Raw genomic sequence first — 19,191 nt, 5'->3', positions numbered from 1 at the left:
TCAACGGTCCGTTCTGCACAATCATTGATGCTGTTAGAACTTTTGTTTCTGATTTTCTAAAAAAGATATTCTAAGTGCCTGTCGGCGGAACCCACTGACGGACCGTCGTCCCTTCAATGGTCCATCCTGCACAACCGTCAACACTATCAGAACCTTTGTTTCTGATGTTTTAAAAATTTATTCTAAGTGTCCCTCGACAGACCCCACTAACGGACCGTCGCCCCTTCGACGGTCTGTCCTGCACAACCGTAAATGTTGTCAAAACCTCTGTTTCTAATTTTCTAAAAAAATATTCTAAGTGTCCGTCGATGGACCCCATTGACGGACTATCATCCCTTCGACGGTTGGTCCTGCACAACCGTTGACACTATCAAAATCTTTGTTTCTAATATTTTCAAAAATTCTTCTAAGTGTCCCTCGACGGACCCCCATGACGGACCGTTGTCCCTTCGAGGCACCGTTTATGGGTCCGTTAGGCAGTGTTGCACCTCCGCACTGCCATTCCGTTCTGTGTTTTACTCTTGTGTTTGATGCTTTTTAATATGTTACAATCTTCTAGTGGTACTAATAACTTCTCTTTGCAGGTACATATGTCATCCAAGCAAGATTGTGTCTACTCGAGAGGGTGTTCTAATTTTGTCGCCCCGTCAAACTAGATGGTCATAGGCTCACACGATGAGCGTGACCCAGAGTACCCAGACACCCTCACTCCTACCCGTGGTGCCCGTACCATCAGAGCCACACCCATGAAGGTGGCACCCGACAGAATCACTGTCTCCTAGTTTGAAGAGGAGCGCATATTGACTGGCACACCTTTTGGGTCGGCTGCACATTCTGAGTGAGCATCTGGCTTCGAGGAGGCTTTCGGTTCTGAGGAACTGTCAGGCTCTGTGGAGGCTTCTGGGTGTGAGGAAGCTTCTACTTCTCCTAATGCCAATGCTCCACCTACTTCGGTCCAGTCTGCCTCATCTGAAGAGGCTGATAGTGCTGATTCTACTCCAGCACCGCAGATTAACATCCCCTCTCCAGATGCTGATCGGCCCAACCGGTGGTGTGTCGAGGGTCAACATCAAGTGTATGCTGATCCAAAGGTGCCCAATGACAAGGGGGTTATGACCCAGACCCTGACACTTGAGCGGCGGGTTCTCAATGGGAGTCTTCCCCCTATGTCGGCCATCCATGCTCTATTCACGAGACATCGAATGGAGTGGATGGCTCAGAATGTGGGCTGCTATAGCAAAAAAATGGTGCGAGAATTCTACGTCTCCTATGTAGTAACTCTACGATCTCAGTTGGACAGGCGGGCCTACCCTGCCAAACATACACCTCTGTAGCATGTTCGAGTCCGCGGCAAGTGGGTTGATATTTTTTTGTGGCCATTCGTAGGTTTCTCTATGGCGCGAACGTTGATGTCACCAAGACCATCCTCATCGTCGAGTTTGACTATCAGTGGAAGTTGATCAAGGATGGCCGATTCCAGCGTGAGCCAGATGTAAGAGAGACCACCAAGCGGTGGATAGCACAGAACCTCTTCGTGGATGGTGAGGCTGGTGATTGGGTGCTGGAGCCCAAGGGGATCATCAAGAAGGCCAACCTCACCTTCACATCCAAATTCTTATGGCTACTGGTCCGACACTGCCTTTCCCCCAATGCTGCTGATAACATTGTCACTTGGGATTGTGCAGTGCTGATGGCTGCCATCGTTGCGGGGTTCGAGGTGGACTCCACATGGTTGTTGCAAGACGTGATGCATGAGAGGACCTTTAAGGCCACTACTACTTACCCCTTCCCATGCATGGTCTTTGAGTTGTGCAGGTCTGCAGAAGTGCCCGTGCGGCACATTGATGTGATCAAGACCCTGCCCTGTACAGTGGATATTGGCCTCATTCGGGATGAGGCCAATGAGTTGGATCCCCATAGAGGTCCCCATCCAGAGGTGCAGCCGCTGGGTGAGAACCTGGTGGCCATGATAGAGCAAGCCCAAACGGCTAATCGGGCTACATCCGAGCCTATTGACACCACCCCGACTGAGTCTATCCCGAGTGCTAACAAAGATTTGAGCTCATCCCGCTCGACTCCATCTGCTACACTGGTCCCGCTTGCTACGGTCCAGAAATTAGAGGCCCAAATGGCCACACTTCTGCATCACATGCAGCCTTGGATGCATAGCTCCATTGCTGAGGCAGCGGAGCAGATAGAGAGGAAGATGGCCCAGCATACTGAGCGGCAGATCATGGAGATCCACCAGCGCTTGGATGCATTTGAGTTGCGGGTTCTCGCCCGGCCATCCCCTAAAGTGGATTTGACGACTCTCCAGGCTGTTGTGGAGAGTCTGAGAGCAGACTTGGATACCATAATGGACGCTCGGGTGCCTGAGTCTAAGGCCCCTTCTGCAGAGCCTGCTAAAGACAAAGTGTTGGTTGCCCTGTTCTTCACCACTGTTGTGCCACCACCTCCCCCATAAGATCATGACAAGAGGCACCGAGTTAGAGATGAGTATGAGTCTCGAGCGCAAAAGAAAGAGCGTAATGAGTTGGAGGCCGTGAGGAAAGCCTCGCTGATTGATAAGGAGGCCCACCAATTGAGGGTGCTAAAAGTGGCTGCTGGGGAGTCTAGATCTAGAATTGTTGAGGCTAAGAGGAGCACTACTGATGGTGCTGTTATTGTTGAGGACACCACTGATGGTGTCCCTACTACAAAGGGAGCGGGTTTCGAGAAATCGGACCCGTCAGTATGTTGATCGTCGGCGCTTTGCGCCTCAGGTTTGCTTCACCTACCACCCTAATTTATATACTTATATGCATTGGGGACAATTGCATGTCTTTTTGTTGGGGGTGGGGTAAATGGAAAGTGAGTAGTAGGGTGAAGTCTGAGTAGCACAACTCACGAGCCTCTTTTGGGATTGTCTTGCATGTTTTCTTTTTACCCTAGAGACTCGTTATTTTATTGTTGAACCGGCATATGTTGGTATCTTTTGTACATAGTATAAAAATGGAATCTGAAGCATGATGGCTAAACAAAATGATATCCTGATTTAAAGAAAATGTTGCATGACTAGGCATAGTAACTGATGAATGTGTGGCTCTAAGCATGACATAGAGATACACCACGGCATGACCCTAAATCTAAAACTCGAACTAGGTGGCTAATAATCTGGTAGAGTAATGAGATGTCAAGTGAGTGTGAGGAAAATTTGAATAGTCCACCATTGGTACTGAGCTAGAACTTGTCTAGTTAGTCATGCTAAAAGTAAGTTGTGATAGACAATTAGGAAAGGATCATAGGCCCTTGTTCAAGATAGCCAATCTTTAGCCTAGAAAACAGAAAACCGAATGAAATTAATCCCTTCTTGATCCAAATGATTTGAGCTTAAAATAGACATTTCTTTTTCACTCCAACTGATCTTTTCTGGGAACAATGTGTTGGCTCTGGTCCCTCCTTGTACATGTGCACCTCAGCTTATGCCAAAAGCATAAGTTGAGGATGGCTTATGCAGAAAAAACCTTGTCGTAGCTCTGACCCAACCTTGGGTATCGTGTACCTTGACTCATGGCAAAACCATGAGTTGAGGGTGGCTAGGTTAGGAATTCTCTAGAAAGTGGGATTGAAAGAATAAAGAAAGAAAAAGAATAAAAGAAAAGTGACTCAAGAAAAGTTGAAAGTAAAGTGAAAAAAAAATTTAAAAAATCACTTACAAAAAAGGAGAAAGAAAGGAGAAAAGTAAGGCGAAAGAATATAAAAAAAATAAGAAATAGGGCAGAATAAAATGATGAAAAGGTAGGACGCTTAGTCGTTATGTCAAGGAGGGCAATAAGTCACTAAAATACATCCAAATGTACCCTACCTGACCCTGAGCCTAAGTTACAAGCTAAGAAAGTCCTATCGTGATCCTAAGAGTCTATTATGGTAAATTTAAAGTAATGAAAATAAGGGCAAGCCTATGGCAACAAGTATAAATTAGGTGTGAAGTTGTTCTGAGAGTGAGTATTCAAAAAAAATAATCATTATACTCAAACTGAAATCATTGTGTGAAAAATGAGGATGTTGTTTTGAAGTGAGGACACTAGTTGCAATACCGGAAAATTGGTACCATGGTGAGCGATCAAAGAGGATAGGTGCCGTTTTGTGGTGAGTCTGTGTCATGGTATGATCCACATGAGCAAGCCTAATAGTGATAGCATGCATAAACATAATGAAAAAAATCAGGATTGATAGCCAGATGATTGCGAACGCTAAAACAAGGAACTATTGTACAAAGATTTTGTGGTGAGTCATAGTACATCGCTTGAGGACAAACAACGTATTTAAGTTGAGGGTGTTGATGTACCGTAGTTTCACAGTACTTTTAATGTTTTTTCCTTAAGTTTAGTGTGTGTCTAAGGCCTTTTTGTAGTAGTTTTAATGTATTTTCTCTTTGTTTGCAGGAAAATTGTCCAGAATGAAAACGCAGAAGAGCTGTGCTAAAATTGCAGAAGTGATAACCTACGAAGCCATCGACGGTCCGTAGGTGGCAACCTCGTCTGAAGAAATTGTTGCTGAAGGAAGATCGGAGAATTCTGACCAAGTGTGGGGCTACGAAAGTTATCGACGGGCCGTCATATCCACGACGGACCGTCCTGCACATCCGTCATTGCTAACAGAAAGTAGCCCTAGTACCCGTCTTGAAAAGATTCTAAGTGTGGAGAAATGGAAGTCATCGATGGACCGTCGTGCACTCAACGGACCGTCATCCTGGTCCATCGATGGTAACAGTGAGTTGGAGAAGAAAGAAGCTAAAAAAAATTCTAAGTGTGGAACGATAGGAGGCCTCCACGGTCCGTCGGTCCGGTCATCAACTCAGACGCATTTTTGGGCAAATTTTCCTTAAATAGATTTTCTTTTTATTTTAGGACTTCTTTATTATAAATACTTGTAAAACCCTCATTTTTGGGGTTAGAATATTTGGTATTTTTCAATTTTATTATCCTAGTTGTTGAACTTGAGATTTTAGGAAATATTCTACTTTCCGAAATCATTTGTTGCAAGACTTTGATTTATTCAAGTAATTTTTTTGATTTTCTTCAATCTCATCAAAGTAAGTACATGAATTCTTGTCTAATCAATATGAATTGTGTGATTGTTAACATGGGTAACTAAATCCATAACTAGGGTTGTGAGAACCATGGTAAATAATAAGGTAAAAACTAGCTAAAATGACAATTCTAGAATTGTGTCTTGCATGTATTGATAATTCTTTCATTTAGAAGTCTTTTTAACGAGTGCACGCGTTAGAACTCGCCTTGTTGATACTTGCCAGACCAAGGAGGTAGATAATAAGCAAAGAATTATAAACGTCGATTTAGTATACACTATCTAATAGGCTAGTGTCGATTGGTGCAAAGTAACAACTAAGTCATACATCGATTATGATGCTTAATATGAGGTAAAGGTAAAGCATGCACACATAGCCGGACCAAGGTGCGGAGTGAAATTTCCTAGTTGCCGGACCAAGGAATTAGGGATGCATAACTTACCACTTTGCATGCAAGATACTAGGAAAGGATTGTTAAAGCTAGAATTACCGCGTTATGAACCTGTGGGGAACACTTATGCCCTAGTTTCTCTCATCACTTGATAAATATCAAATATTCATACTTGCTACTTGTTTACTTAGAAATATTTAATTCCTTTTGTTATTTAAAACCCCCTTTTATTGCGTGTTTTCGGAAAGGACTTGATTAAATAGAAGTAATTGTAGGTTAAAGTTAAGTCTAAATCATTTTCCTCGTGGGATCGACCACAACCTCATAGTTGGGTTCTTTACTTAATATGACCGCTTATACTTCTTTTCGAGAAGTAAATTTGAGCTTATCATATTCGCATAAACATAAGAATCTCATAAGTTGTAAAACTATTAATAACCCCAATCTTTTATCCAATATTACCATATAAACAAAAAAAATTATAAAATCACATGATAAATTATTACAAAGCTATTTTTCTCCACTTATGTATATATTTCATCTTACTTTGATTCTTCAAACTTTAATTCAATAAAAAAAAATTAACATAAATTGTAGTGTACTAGTCTTTAATGTAATCCTCGTGTATAGTATGCATAATTTTTTACGTCGAACTTGCATTTCTCGATCATGTGGCTGAGAAGATGAACCAACATTGTTACTTTGAATTGTAATAAATACAAAATGGTAGAATTAATAAATTGGGTGTTGGGGTAAATAAAGAGAACAATTTTTTTACTCAACACTCAGTTGGTGCGAGTTAAAGTGACTGACTATATGCTGATAAGAATAATTAAAATTTAAAAAGTAATGATATGATTATAAATTTATTTACATGTGAAATAAATGGGTGGTAAATATAAATGTGGGTTGTTTTAACAAAATATAAACTTGTGAATCAATTTTTGTATTAAAAAAATCCCAAATCATGATATAAAATTCTCATATCATGGTTTTTGGAGAATATGAGATAGAATATAGAATCAGCGTAAAATTTTATGTTCAAATCTTGATTCCGTCTCACGATTTCATATCGTAATATGGTATCGCGTGGTCAAATGCCTACTAAGTTTAATTTTTCTAAACTTTCATGAATGTTATATTGTTTTGTTAAGAACATGAGCAGCTAAACACCACAACGTAAACCTCAATCCCAAGTTAATTCTCAATATGTTTTATTTCTCTGCATTTTTTAATTTGTTTGGCTCTGTTGGGTGTGTTTTCTCTTATTTCCTCTTTGTTGGATGTGCAGAATGGAAGATGTGTTTTGTTGCGTCTATTTCATTTTATTTTATTTATACAGGTGGATATTCGTATAGTGTAGGGTGAGATGAGTAATGTGTGTGGATGTATTTTTGAAGGTTTCTTATATTTTTGCATCCAAATGTGCAGATGTGTGTTCTCGTGTGTGAGTGGAAAAAAATATGTTTGTGACATACTGTGTATGCTGCAAAGCTGAGGAACGTAAGGTAGAATTGATTCCTTTTGATTTGAGAAAATTTAGGGAAAAGCAAAAAATGGGATGAACTGATTTGAAGTAGGGTTTTCTTTTTTGGTTATTCAAATATGTAAAAGAAAAATGATGAAATATATTTAAAAACTATTTTGAACTTGCAAAAAAAATTTTAAAAAAAGTTGCTAGAATAAAAATATGAGTAAGATACACTAGCTTGTTTAATAAAGATAAACATATATTTTGTAAAATTCCATTTCTTTTTTAAACCAAAGCTTACCCTGTCGTTATTTTCAAATCTTCTAAAATGAACTTATTAGATTTAGATTTTAAAAGAATATTTAATCACTAAAATCGGTGATAAACTTCAAGGGCCGGTCAAAACTCAGGTCAGGGAGGTCAGGATGAACTGAGATAATATTCAACATGAGAACGAACGCCTACAGACTACAATCTGCAAAAGGGAGCTTTTTTACATCTAACTGTGGAGACTACCACACATGTCAATTAAGAAGGAAACCTATTGAGGCAAAAAAAAATCGAAGTAAAATACAACAAAATTTTCACCAAAATTATTATAGAGCAGGATGGTATCATTTTCAAGTGACGAGGAAAAAATCACCAAAGATTCAAGACATCAAATATTTCAATACCAAGACAGGGTGAATTGCTTTGGTCATCATTTTAAGTCGGTTCCAAGGACTGTCAAAATTTAGAAATGAAACAATCAATAACAAACTACAACCAGCCAAAGCAAAGCGGGAATAAAATAGAACTAAAAATCTCCCGAGCAAATTCACAATTCAGGCTAACTGAAACAAGTGAAAAGACCAAGTACCATTTTCACTGGCACTACTTCCCACCATCCCCCAAAAAGTCAACCTTGCAACTTTTACAACTCTCAAATTGACCCAGATTTTCCTTCTACATATACTGCATGATCCATCACCAGGAGAATCTGCAATTAAAAATTGATAAGACAGCTAAGATGCATCAATATTCATGCCCCAAGAAACCACTTGGGCAGATTTCTTTGTTGAAACATGTGGACAAACAAAAAAGATGCAGACCTTTAGTTAAAGCTGAATCCTCCAGAGGGCACAGAAACCTCACCACCTCCAAACTGAAAACCTTGTTGGGCTGCATCACCAGGTGGCATGGTCTCGTCATCTTCTTCCAACCAGTACGTCTCAAGAATCTTAACTGCCTTTTCATAGATCTCTTGATTGTCATGGCTTTGAAGATTCTCAATTTTTTCTAAACCTTCAGCGTCATCAATCAGCTGAGCATAAAGATTTATATCTGATGTCCGGCCCAAACTCTTCTCAGCTTCCCCAACCTTCAAAATATTTTCAAGCCCTTCAAGACAAACTGTGACAATCCTTGGGTCAGGACAAATGAGAAGATCACACAATGGCTTGATACAACCTTGACTAACAAGGTACCTGCAAGGTAATGATAACATAAACAGAGCATATGTCTTAGGTGATGATAGATAACATAAACAGCTCATGGCGCACACCAACCAGAATATCAAAATCTTACTTGATCTGCTCATGTGAACCACCAGATGTGGCATTTGAAATTGCCCATGCAGCCTCCTTTTTTATTTCAAACTCCGCATTTTGTAGCAAATTAACAAGGGGACCTATAATACCAGCGTCAACCACACACTGCAGCATCGAAAGATTAGCATAAAAATGAAGCCCAAGTGGAAACAATAAGTAAACATCATTGAGAAAAAGGGTGATGAGAAAAGTGAATTCCTGGCACTACCTGAATTTGCTCCCGGTTGCCAGCCGTGATGTTAGAAATTGTCCAGCAAGCTTCCTTCTTAATACTCTTCTTGTGACTACCACTCAACAAGTTCAAAAGACAGGGCAAAGCCTGATGGCCGATGATACACTGAAAAAAAATTATTAATAAAAAAAGTGATTCAGCATTTTACATCAGACAATCAGGTACCATTTATGCAATAAGCTTCATTATCTGATATTTACAACAAAATCACATATAAACATAGTTTCACCCAAAAGAAACATCACAGAAAGAAAAGGCAGACATAAAACTGGCAACCACAGCAAGAAAATGACCTCACGGATCAAAAATAATACATTGTGTAGTGACACCCTAATATAACTGAAGATTAGCCAATATATATGTGATCCTAGATGCATGTCTCAATTCCAAGTAATGGGATAAATAATTTGTTATAAAGGAAGTTCAGAATCTTCAGGAATTCCAAATCCTACATCTCTAATAGATAGTTCAAGGAACATCTGAATCTGATGACAGGCAATATTTCGATCAGAAAAGAAGTGATTTCTGTACTAATTTAGGACACACCAAATGAAACTACCATTTATGTCACGGTTTTCATTTTTTATTTTCTACAATGAAGAAGGTGCAACATCTCAACAGCTGTAGGAAGCAAAACAACATAAATTAGGGCTACATGGAACATTTAGAAGATCAATCAGAGTAGGAGGAGGAGATCATACTAGTACGTCAACAAATTCTACAGAAAACAGAAACAATTTTAAGGGATCCATAACTTCTAAACTGGCAAGTTATACCAACCTCACAAATTCACAGTTACAATTGTACACCCAAAAAAAATCAACCCAGGTTTAGCAACAGATGAATACCAAATTCTATGTAATCTCATCCATATATGATATATCTTCATCAATTATGCACATGACTATTGCTGACAAATATTAGCATGATGTATGTCAATTAATAAGGTGAACATTTGGTTTATAGAAAGAATAAAATAGGATAAGTTGTTTTACAATGTTTAAGATCTTGCTATTTGTACCCAACCCCATGTTGGATTCTCCAAAATGATCTTTGGAGTATCGGACACACACCCATTGACATTTTAGAAGAGTACGAGCAACATGGAAGAAAATAAAAATGATAATGATGCACATAAAAATACCCATAAGGCATGTGTCTTAAAAAGAAAGCATATAACAATAGCAATTTAGATAACACAGTTTACGTGAAGGCATAAAATAGTTTCTAATATATGTTCTAATAATTCAATGAGCCACATATGTTGATCTTATTCCCACCTCAAATAGGATGTAATTAGTAGCATATTCTCAGATGAGGGATTAAAATGACTTGTTCCCTTCTAATTCTTTTGCATTTCAAACACAAGACAAGGGTGCATGCAAGGAAGTAATTTCACTTCATCACACCAACTAAACATAAATTGTGTTAAGCTAAAACAGAAAACAAAGCAACATAATGAAAATTCAGTGTGTTGTAGCTCTCATTTGCTATAAGCTTTGACTGAACCTAAATATTTATTACCAATCCAGGGGTGCCGGGGTGGTTAGCCGAACACCCTTTGTTGAAAAATTACATCGTATATTTATTTCAGCCAACTTTATGTTACAGTGGTATAAATAGAATTTTGAACTTCCTTTGAAACAATAGAGAGCAGTAGCCGCGTAGCAAGGATTTGCACATAGTTGTATGGCACTCAGGTTTGATTCTCCCCGTCCACATTTTTATTAAAAAATTTGTGTGCTGCTTTTTTTTTTGCTTTTAACAGGTAAATAAATAAAAACACATATCCTTGACACACGAGAGAACAGCAGTAAGGTTGTGCAAAGATCTGCAAGTCACTCAAGTTTGATTCCTCCCCCCCCCCCCACCTCCACATTTTTAACACCCTTCGTAAATTTCTAGCTACGCCACCGCTTCCTTCCACCATTAAAAATGCATTGATAATAGTATCAAATGCAGCAAACAAATAGCTGTTGTATCACCAACAAGAGGATAAGTAGGGGAAAACAGTAACATCCATTAAAATTTTACCTGAGTTTGCATATCATCTCCTGTCACAATATTCCCAACAGTCCGAAGAGCAGGAATCAAAACCGATGGAGATGGGTGACTGAAATGTTTAAATCGGTCACTCAAAATCAACAAAGTAACCCGTATAAATATAGAAAATTTCGAGCACTTCATCATAATCCAAAAATAAATGAAATACAGAAGTACTTACAGTAATAACTCGACTAATCGTGGGCATACTCCAGAATCAATAACAGCTTGAATTTTATCATTTGTACCATCAGAGAGATATGAAAGTGCCCAGCAAGCATCAGTCAAAACTTCTTCATCGGTTGAATGAATTAGTTGTTGAAGAGCTGGAAGTGCAGGCTTCGTCTGAACAATTGAGTTCACATGTTTAGATATGTACAGAATCATCAAAGTGTAATGCTTGTCCTTCGTGTTATTACTATGAAATTAACGCACCTAAGGACGACAGCAGTATAAACTGCAAGAGTAAGGACATACACGACATGCTAAAACTACAATAAATGACAATACCTTTAAAGGGCACTTTTTGGGAAGTGGTACTTTTGATAACTTTGTTCAACAATATCAACAAGAAAATCACATTTAGTTATTTATGGAAATAACAAAGAAGCATGCACTTGTAATTTGTTCGAACCAACTACGAACGAGAAATAAAGTTGCTTAACTTGCTTCCAGTAAAAAGATATTGGGTTGGCAGGTCAAGTGTATCTAGACATCATGCTGATTGTGTTTGAGATCCTTATTTTGAAGACGAAATGCAAAGGCAATAGCTTCCTATCAGCTTGAGAGAAAGCTGGGGATAAGAAACTATGAAGCAACACTTTGATGAGCAAAATCTGTTACTCTAGAGCTTTATAAATGAGAGAATGTTTTTCAGTGATCATCACTTAATATTTGAAATTTAGAAGATATAATAGCTAATCATGCCTTAAGGAGCAACCTGATCAAAAGCAGGCTGTGGTTTGCCTCTGCAGAAATTTGAAAGTGTCCAGGTTGCATTTCTCAACATAGAGAGCTTGGCATTTGGATTCAGCTGAGACAGCAAGGGAAGCAAAGCTCCACAGTTAAGGACAAGATCACGGCATTTTGGGGAATCACCAGCAACATTTCCAAGAGCCCAAACAGCCTAAATGAGGAAATTGACATATCCAACATGTTCTCAATGGTCAAACAATAGTATTGAATAACTGATTATAGTTCACAGAGCCAACCACCAAAAATAACTTATGGAAGTCTCAATTACTTCTACTATTGTATACCTGCTCACGCACATCATCACTTGGAGAACTAAGAAGTTTCACAAAAATTGGGACTGCACCAGATTCAATCACCACCTTGGTATGTTCAGATGTCCCCGAAGCAATATTTGTGAGAGCCCATGCTGCCTCAAACTAAAATTTTTGGAAGTGAAAAGGTCAAGGACTATAAGAGACTGTTTTTCAACCCCGACCCCGTAGGGAACTTCAAGATTATGAAAGCAAGGCATAAATACCTGAAGTTGTGGAAAGTCATCCCTTATAAGAAATTGAACAAACCGAGGAACAACACCTGCTTGAATTACCTCCTCAATTGGGGGACTCCTTTCTGTAAATAATATGATTAGAGATCAACAGGAAGTCCAAGTAACCACAAGAGTGGAGAAAGAAAGGAACATGATAACCCATAATAACAATGATTACCTATGGAAAGCAGTTTTCGAAACTGAGTAGTAGCTTCAAGCTGAAGATTGCCATCTTCAGTCCAAACACCGGCAACCATTGCTGGTAAATTCTCGAGCTGCAAACCAAAACATTTCAAATGAACTCAATACCTTCTATCAATTTCCCTATTTAAAGGAAACAACCCAGGAATGCAGATAAGAACCCCAAATAACACTTCTTAGGAGTCAACACAGTAAAGGAAACTAGTTAGAGAGTCTCCATCTGATGTGCAAGAAAAACCACATTTACCCAACACTTAAACCAACCATCACTAGCGCAAAATAACAACTTCTAGTAGGCACGTACTAGTTGTGCTAACCTATATGAATCCTAAGTATCTAATTAGGTCCATATTGTTCACTAATAATCAATTAATATGAATAAAACTAACTTGAAAAACTTTAAAAGAAACCAATGAACTTGACATGATGAAAATATAAAAATCCAAAATCATTGCAGAATCTCAAAGGTTACGTGAAAATCTAAATCTGACGATCTCTAACCCTAATGGAAAACATTATTCAGCCATAAGCACCCATGTTAGGCCCAAAAAAAAAAGGAAATAAAAGAGAAAAGTAATCCGATCTAAATTTGCTGTTAAGCAACTATCAGTGTAAACAAATCAAGAAAGGTTTATTTTACTATGGACCTTCTTTTCGACAGTGGACTGAACAGGAACAGAAAATTGCTGATTAGCTTGAAGGCCTTCACGTCGCTTCTTCTGCAAGTTCTCCTCTCTCTTATTCTTACGAATCTCAACCATATTGTCCTCTCTTCTCCGGCGACCTTCCTCGGCATCAACGGCAACTTTGTAACGGTTCCGGCGAACCTCGGTTCTGGCGTTCGGCCTCAACGACATCGTGGATGAATAGAAGTATAGACCCTAGAGAGAAAGAGCAAATGAGTGTGTAGATATCTAAAGAGGAGTATGGCGGAGGGTTTGGATTTTGATTTGAAAGGGAATGGAAAAAAGGAGGCCTCTATATAATTAAATTATTTATCTTATACATAATAAAAAGGTTTTATTGAATGTTAGAAAAATGGGCACGGATCGGGAGTTATTTACGGATAAAGGACTGAATTTGAATTTTAAGATGAGGGAAACCTGAATCTGAATACTCGCCGCCGAAAAAGTATTACTAAGATAGTATTTCAGGATACGACGTCGGTTTCACTCCAAAAACACGCCATCACGCATGTTTATGTAAAATCTAGTAGCAATCTAGTAACAAAAACACAATTATGAAAAATAGTACCGGTGAATCCAAATATCTTATGATTTAATATGTTGAAATTAATTACATTGTTATTATTTTTTATCAACGGTATTGTTTGGTGTATTAAAAACACTTATGTTTTTAATTATAAAACAAATTTCATATATAATAAATATAAAGTTATATTTATAATGTTATAATTATAGTTTGCATAAATGTGCTTCAATAGAAATTTATATGGAAAATAACTTAAATACACAAGTATAAGTTTAGTATTCTCTAATTTTCCCTTTTTTTTTTAAATATTACATAATTCCTTTTTTTTTAATTTTAGTAGAAGTTTAGAGATACATAGTCTTCTCTCTTATAACACACACTTCCCCAATATCATGCTTATTTTTTCTCCACTAAAACAACCAATCTTCTGAATCACTTTTTGAATTTTGAATTATTAATTTTAATAAAAAACGTTTCACAATATTTAATATGAAATTTTGAATTTCAAAATTCAAAAAATTTGAAATTTCTGAAAATTGGATCATTGTTCTGTGGTTCTTCTTCTTCTTACTCCATCATCCGTCTATAGTTCTTCTTCTTCTTAATCCATCATCTGTTCTTATTTCTTCTTTTTTCTTCTTGTTCATTGCTATATTACATCAGCCGTCTCTAGGTCTTCTTTTTCTTCTTACTCCATCATCCATTCTTCTTTTCTTCTTTTTTTGTTTTTGTTCATTGTTCTATTACATCATATTAATGGATCCTTTTACTAATAAAAGAATTTATGATTCGAATGATGAAAATTAGAAAAAAAATAGAAAAAAGTCTTTGCATGATCCTATGAATGTTCGGAAGGATTCAAACAAAGATTTTGGCAAATCATCTAAATCAAAGGTTGACAAAATACATCAAAAAAAAGAGAAAAGAAGCAGCAACTATTGTTGTCAGGCCTACATTGCTTCGGGTATGTCTTTTTTATACTTATTTTAAAATTGTTGTTGAAATTAGTAAAATTTTTAAGGAATCTCATATGTATCATGAATTTTTGAAAATTGTTATCATGTATCAGACAATAAGTTTAATGCATAAGTACTTAGTGTGTTATAGTGTTTAGTCGATGCATTGATTCATAAATTAGATGTGTATCATATGATTTCCTATGTATCAAGAGTTTTTGAAAATTGTTATCATGTATCAGTCAATAAGTTTAATAATTGTGCCATCAAGTGTGCTTGCTGAGTCATATATCGACTCAGTGTATAGTGTTTAGTCGATGCATTGATACATGAATTAGATGTGTATCACATGTTTTTCATATAGTATGAATTTCCGAAAATTGATATCATGTATCAGTAAGGTATTAGTTGTTTATTTAGTATTAGTTGTTTTATTTAGTATTTATATTTCAATATCGTTAAAATTTGTTGTTGTTTTTTCAAATTGCAGTCACTCAAGTACAAGATAAAAAAGATACCAACACCTCCCATAAAATTTGCTGTCAATTTTAACAACACTTTACTGAAGGACTTTGAAAAATACATAGGGGAGAATGTTATCCAACTATTTAGGGATACATAGGGGAGAATGTTATCCAAATTCTTGAATGTCTCATCAAAATTGATGTATTAATCATGAATCATCCACAATAACAATAATCAAATTTGTATTGTTCGAAATTTAACTGGATGTTCATAAAAATGTTTTCAAACTAGATGATATAATTTTGAATTTTCAAAATTTGAAATTGTTATTCAATTACTTGCTGAATTAATGCTTATTAATGAACTGTTACCGTAATTTAAGCTGATTTAAATAACAAATTTAAATGTTCCATCCCCCCCCCCTTTTAATCTTAACCGTTTTTAAGTTACTATGTATCATTTACATGTATCACAACATACTAATGTATCACGCCACAACAATTTTAAGGGATTATTAGTAAATCCTAAATTTGTCGGGACAGAGTGTAATTATTGTATTACACTATGTGATTCCTTAAATTTATACTTAATTGTTATGGAGTTTTTAATTTGTATAATTCGCTAGATACATTCAATTTTATATAAATTGTTCTGTCCGTTGTAATTTGTATAATTATAATTTTATAGGACAAAAATATCTGTATTTGTATTTGTATATGCACTTTCTCTCGTTTTATACAAACATAAATTTATTTTATACATTTATATACCAAATGAGTAATTGTATATCGAAAATGGCTGATTATATACTGAACCAAATGGCAAAAAAAATTGATGTTTGGTGCGAATTACAAATAAAATAAACTACAACTATAACATTTAATTTGAATTTATAATTTGTTATTTCATATAAGTTTTTCTTAATCATATGTATTAATGTATAAATAGTTTATGATTTATTATGTACTAGGGAATTTGGCCGCGCTTCGCGCGGTCTTTAAAATATATATTAAAGGATTACTTTTTTCCAATCAATTGTATAGTTCTCTTTATTTTCAAACGTAATACTATCACTTTATTTCTTTTACTTATATATTAATTATGAAGATCGTTTTGAGATGACGATTGAAATGAAACTTAACAAATTTAACATCTATAATCTATTAAATGAGGGATAGTACATTATTAATCAATATGTCAAATGTCAATATATATTTTTTTAGTAATTTTATGTTTGAACATGTAGTTAATATGTCACTTTCTACATTTTGTTGGAATATCAATGAGTTTGAATCTTTATATTACAACATATACTGCGATATACTTTTTTTCTTGAGTATATGAGAATTATATTATAAAGTAACTGAAAAATACTAATGATATACATCTACACATCTTATTATTCTTTTTTGTGTTGATATGATAAAACTCCTTTGAATATTTCATTTTTCAATCGTTTTTGTTCCTTTTTCAAATATACAATTTAAATTTGTATGATTTTTGCATGAATCACATCTATTGATATTTTAGATTCTTTAGTTGCATTTATATCAAAGATAATTGTTATCATTTGTCAAATTTGCTTTTTCAGAATGTTATCCAAAATGTTACGCTATTATTAAGTTCAATATATTCAACCTCGAATGAGAATGTGTTTTTTTTAATTATTAACCTTTTTACTATATTTTAATCTATATCTTTTATATGAAATATAAAGATAAATAGATTTATATAAACTACGTAAAAATATTTGATAGATAATAAACGTCTTCACATATTATATGTATAGAATAATAAAATTCAAAAGTTAATTAAATTAAATACTTTGATAATATGCTTTCATTTCAAATATACTTCTTGCATTCTCAAATCAATGATTGCACCTCTTTCTATATCAAATTAATATATGGACCCCCTAAGATATATACACATTACTTAGTATATTAAAATAATTTAAAATCTTAATCATAATAATCAATACTCATATGAAAAAAATTTTATGTACAAAATTTTGTGTTTTATTTTTATAATATATTAAAAATCAAATCAATTATTTTTATAATATATTAAAAATCAACTTATTTAGTCATTTGTATTCATCTTTTATTTAAAATTTTCAAAAGATACATATTTAACATAAATAAATTAATTTATCAAATGCATGAATAAATTTTTTTGGCATATATTATTGTCCTATTTTAAATTTCATAAAATATGTATTAAATATTTATATTCACTATTTTATTTATTTTGATCTATATTAATTATACTTCAAAAGAGTTATAAAAATATGATTTTCATAGTATATAAAATACAAGTATTTAATATTATAAATATTTGCGTGGAGCGCAATTAACGTATAAGTAAACCAAAGCAAAAAAGAGAACAATTTTGACTAAAAGATTTACAAAATCTTCAATTATGAGATCAATATTTTCATTTATTAGATTTTGTTTTCAATTACTTCTTCCAGTTCATATAAAATAAAACGTGAAATAAAAAAATCGATAAACTAAAGTGGGATAAAAAAAATATTATAAAAACGTGGTTCATCAAATTATACTATTTTTTGTCAAGTGTTATTTTTTATGTTGGCAATAAATTAAAATCTTCTGTCATAGTTCATATATATATATATATATATATATAACATTTTCCTCATCATGAGTACATCAAATGTGAATTAAAATACATTAACATTTGCCTCAAAAGATTGTCTTATAATACACATTTATATTGATATTTATTAAGAAACACAATAAATTATCATAAGTTTACACATTTTAAATTTGAGAGCTATGAGAAGTTATAAAGATAATGGAAACATAAACTTAGACCCTAAGATTATGTGGTCAAGAATTGATCTATTGAACATGAGTAACTAAAAAACAAGAAAAAATCAATATGCATATTTCATAAGATTTTCCTCTATCATGAGTACATCAAATATGAATTAGAATACAATAACATTTGCTTAAAAAAGGATTGTCTTACAATACACATTTAAAATTTGAGAGTTATGAGGAGTTATAGAGATTATAGAAATATAAGTTATAAATATAAAGAGATATGTATTTCTAGTTATGAGGAGTTATAGAGATTATAGAAATATAAGTTATGAATATAAAGAGATACATATTTCTTAGTTTAAGAAGGGAAATTAATGAGATTAATTTAAAGGAATGCTAAATTCAAAGTTCTAATTATGTTTGTAAGATTAGTTTCTCCCTTATCTATTTAATAGGAGAAAATGAAAAGGAAAGAAACTGAAAATGTTATTGATAGCAAATTACATTTAAAAAAAGTTCTCTATTCAAAATTAATTTTATTAGTCACAAATTTACATATATTCTCATATGGTTTCATTAATAACTTAAAAAATGCAAACTTTATATGTTTAATTAAAACAACAATAATGTAGTGTATTCTTACAAAGTGATATCGGGTGTGCTCAATTCGAATATAGCATTAGAAATATTCAATACTAAAAAACATATTTATTTATTTATTTTGTGATTGATTACTAATATACTAAACCATATCATATACTTTTAGAGACAAAAAATTCAGTAGATATTAAAAAAGTGTACCATAGGTGATATACCTTTAATTCAAACATGGAAAAATCTAAAATATTAATTATATATATATACAAAAACAAAAATGTGAATCTTTTCATCTTCAACAACAACAATGAATGAAATAATCATTTTTTGTTCAAAATGAAGAAATAAAACAAAAGAGAACAAAATAATGTTAATTGAAATCATGTAACGACCTGTTTAGTCGTTTTGAGCAGCATATTTTATTTCTGGAAAAACTGGCTGAGACGACGGAACCCACGACGGACCGTCATGGGCACGACGAACCGTCGAGGGTGTCTCGTTCCAAAATACTTAGAATTCTGAAAATTGGGTACTGAAATCGACTCTCTGAACTTCGTAACGGAATGGCAGGACGGACCGTCGTGGGCAGGACGGACCGTCGTGGGCACGACGGACCGTCACAGACCCTTTAATGGAATGGAGTCTCTGAACTCTGTGACGGAGCAGCAAGACG

The 19,191-nt window shown here is 34.7% G+C and overlaps 1 protein-coding gene across 1 annotated transcript; it reads right to left on the bottom strand.

Annotated features, from left to right (window-relative positions):
• Nucleotides 1-7,582: 7,582 nt before the first annotated feature.
• Nucleotides 7,583-13,488, bottom strand: LOC101261940 (importin subunit alpha-2). Its single transcript, XM_004244896.5, has 11 exons — nucleotides 13,147-13,488; nucleotides 12,477-12,573; nucleotides 12,290-12,381; nucleotides 12,057-12,188; nucleotides 11,738-11,923; nucleotides 10,979-11,142; nucleotides 10,789-10,867; nucleotides 8,731-8,859; nucleotides 8,500-8,627; nucleotides 8,025-8,399; nucleotides 7,583-7,912 (listed from the first exon to the last, which is right to left on the bottom strand). Exons 1-10 carry the CDS (start codon nucleotides 13,354-13,356, stop codon nucleotides 8,027-8,029), a joined length of 1,590 nt encoding a protein of 529 aa, XP_004244944.1. The 5' UTR covers nucleotides 13,357-13,488; the 3' UTR covers nucleotides 7,583-7,912; nucleotides 8,025-8,026.
• Between the last annotated feature and the right edge of the window lie 5,703 nt (nucleotides 13,489-19,191).

This window comes from Solanum lycopersicum, chromosome 8 (assembly GCF_036512215.1).
Source record: "Solanum lycopersicum chromosome 8, SLM_r2.1".
Taxonomy (NCBI): Eukaryota; Viridiplantae; Streptophyta; class Magnoliopsida; order Solanales; family Solanaceae; genus Solanum; species Solanum lycopersicum.
The sequence above is the reverse complement of the archived record's forward strand: the minus strand, read 5'-3'. Positions and strand labels throughout refer to the sequence as shown.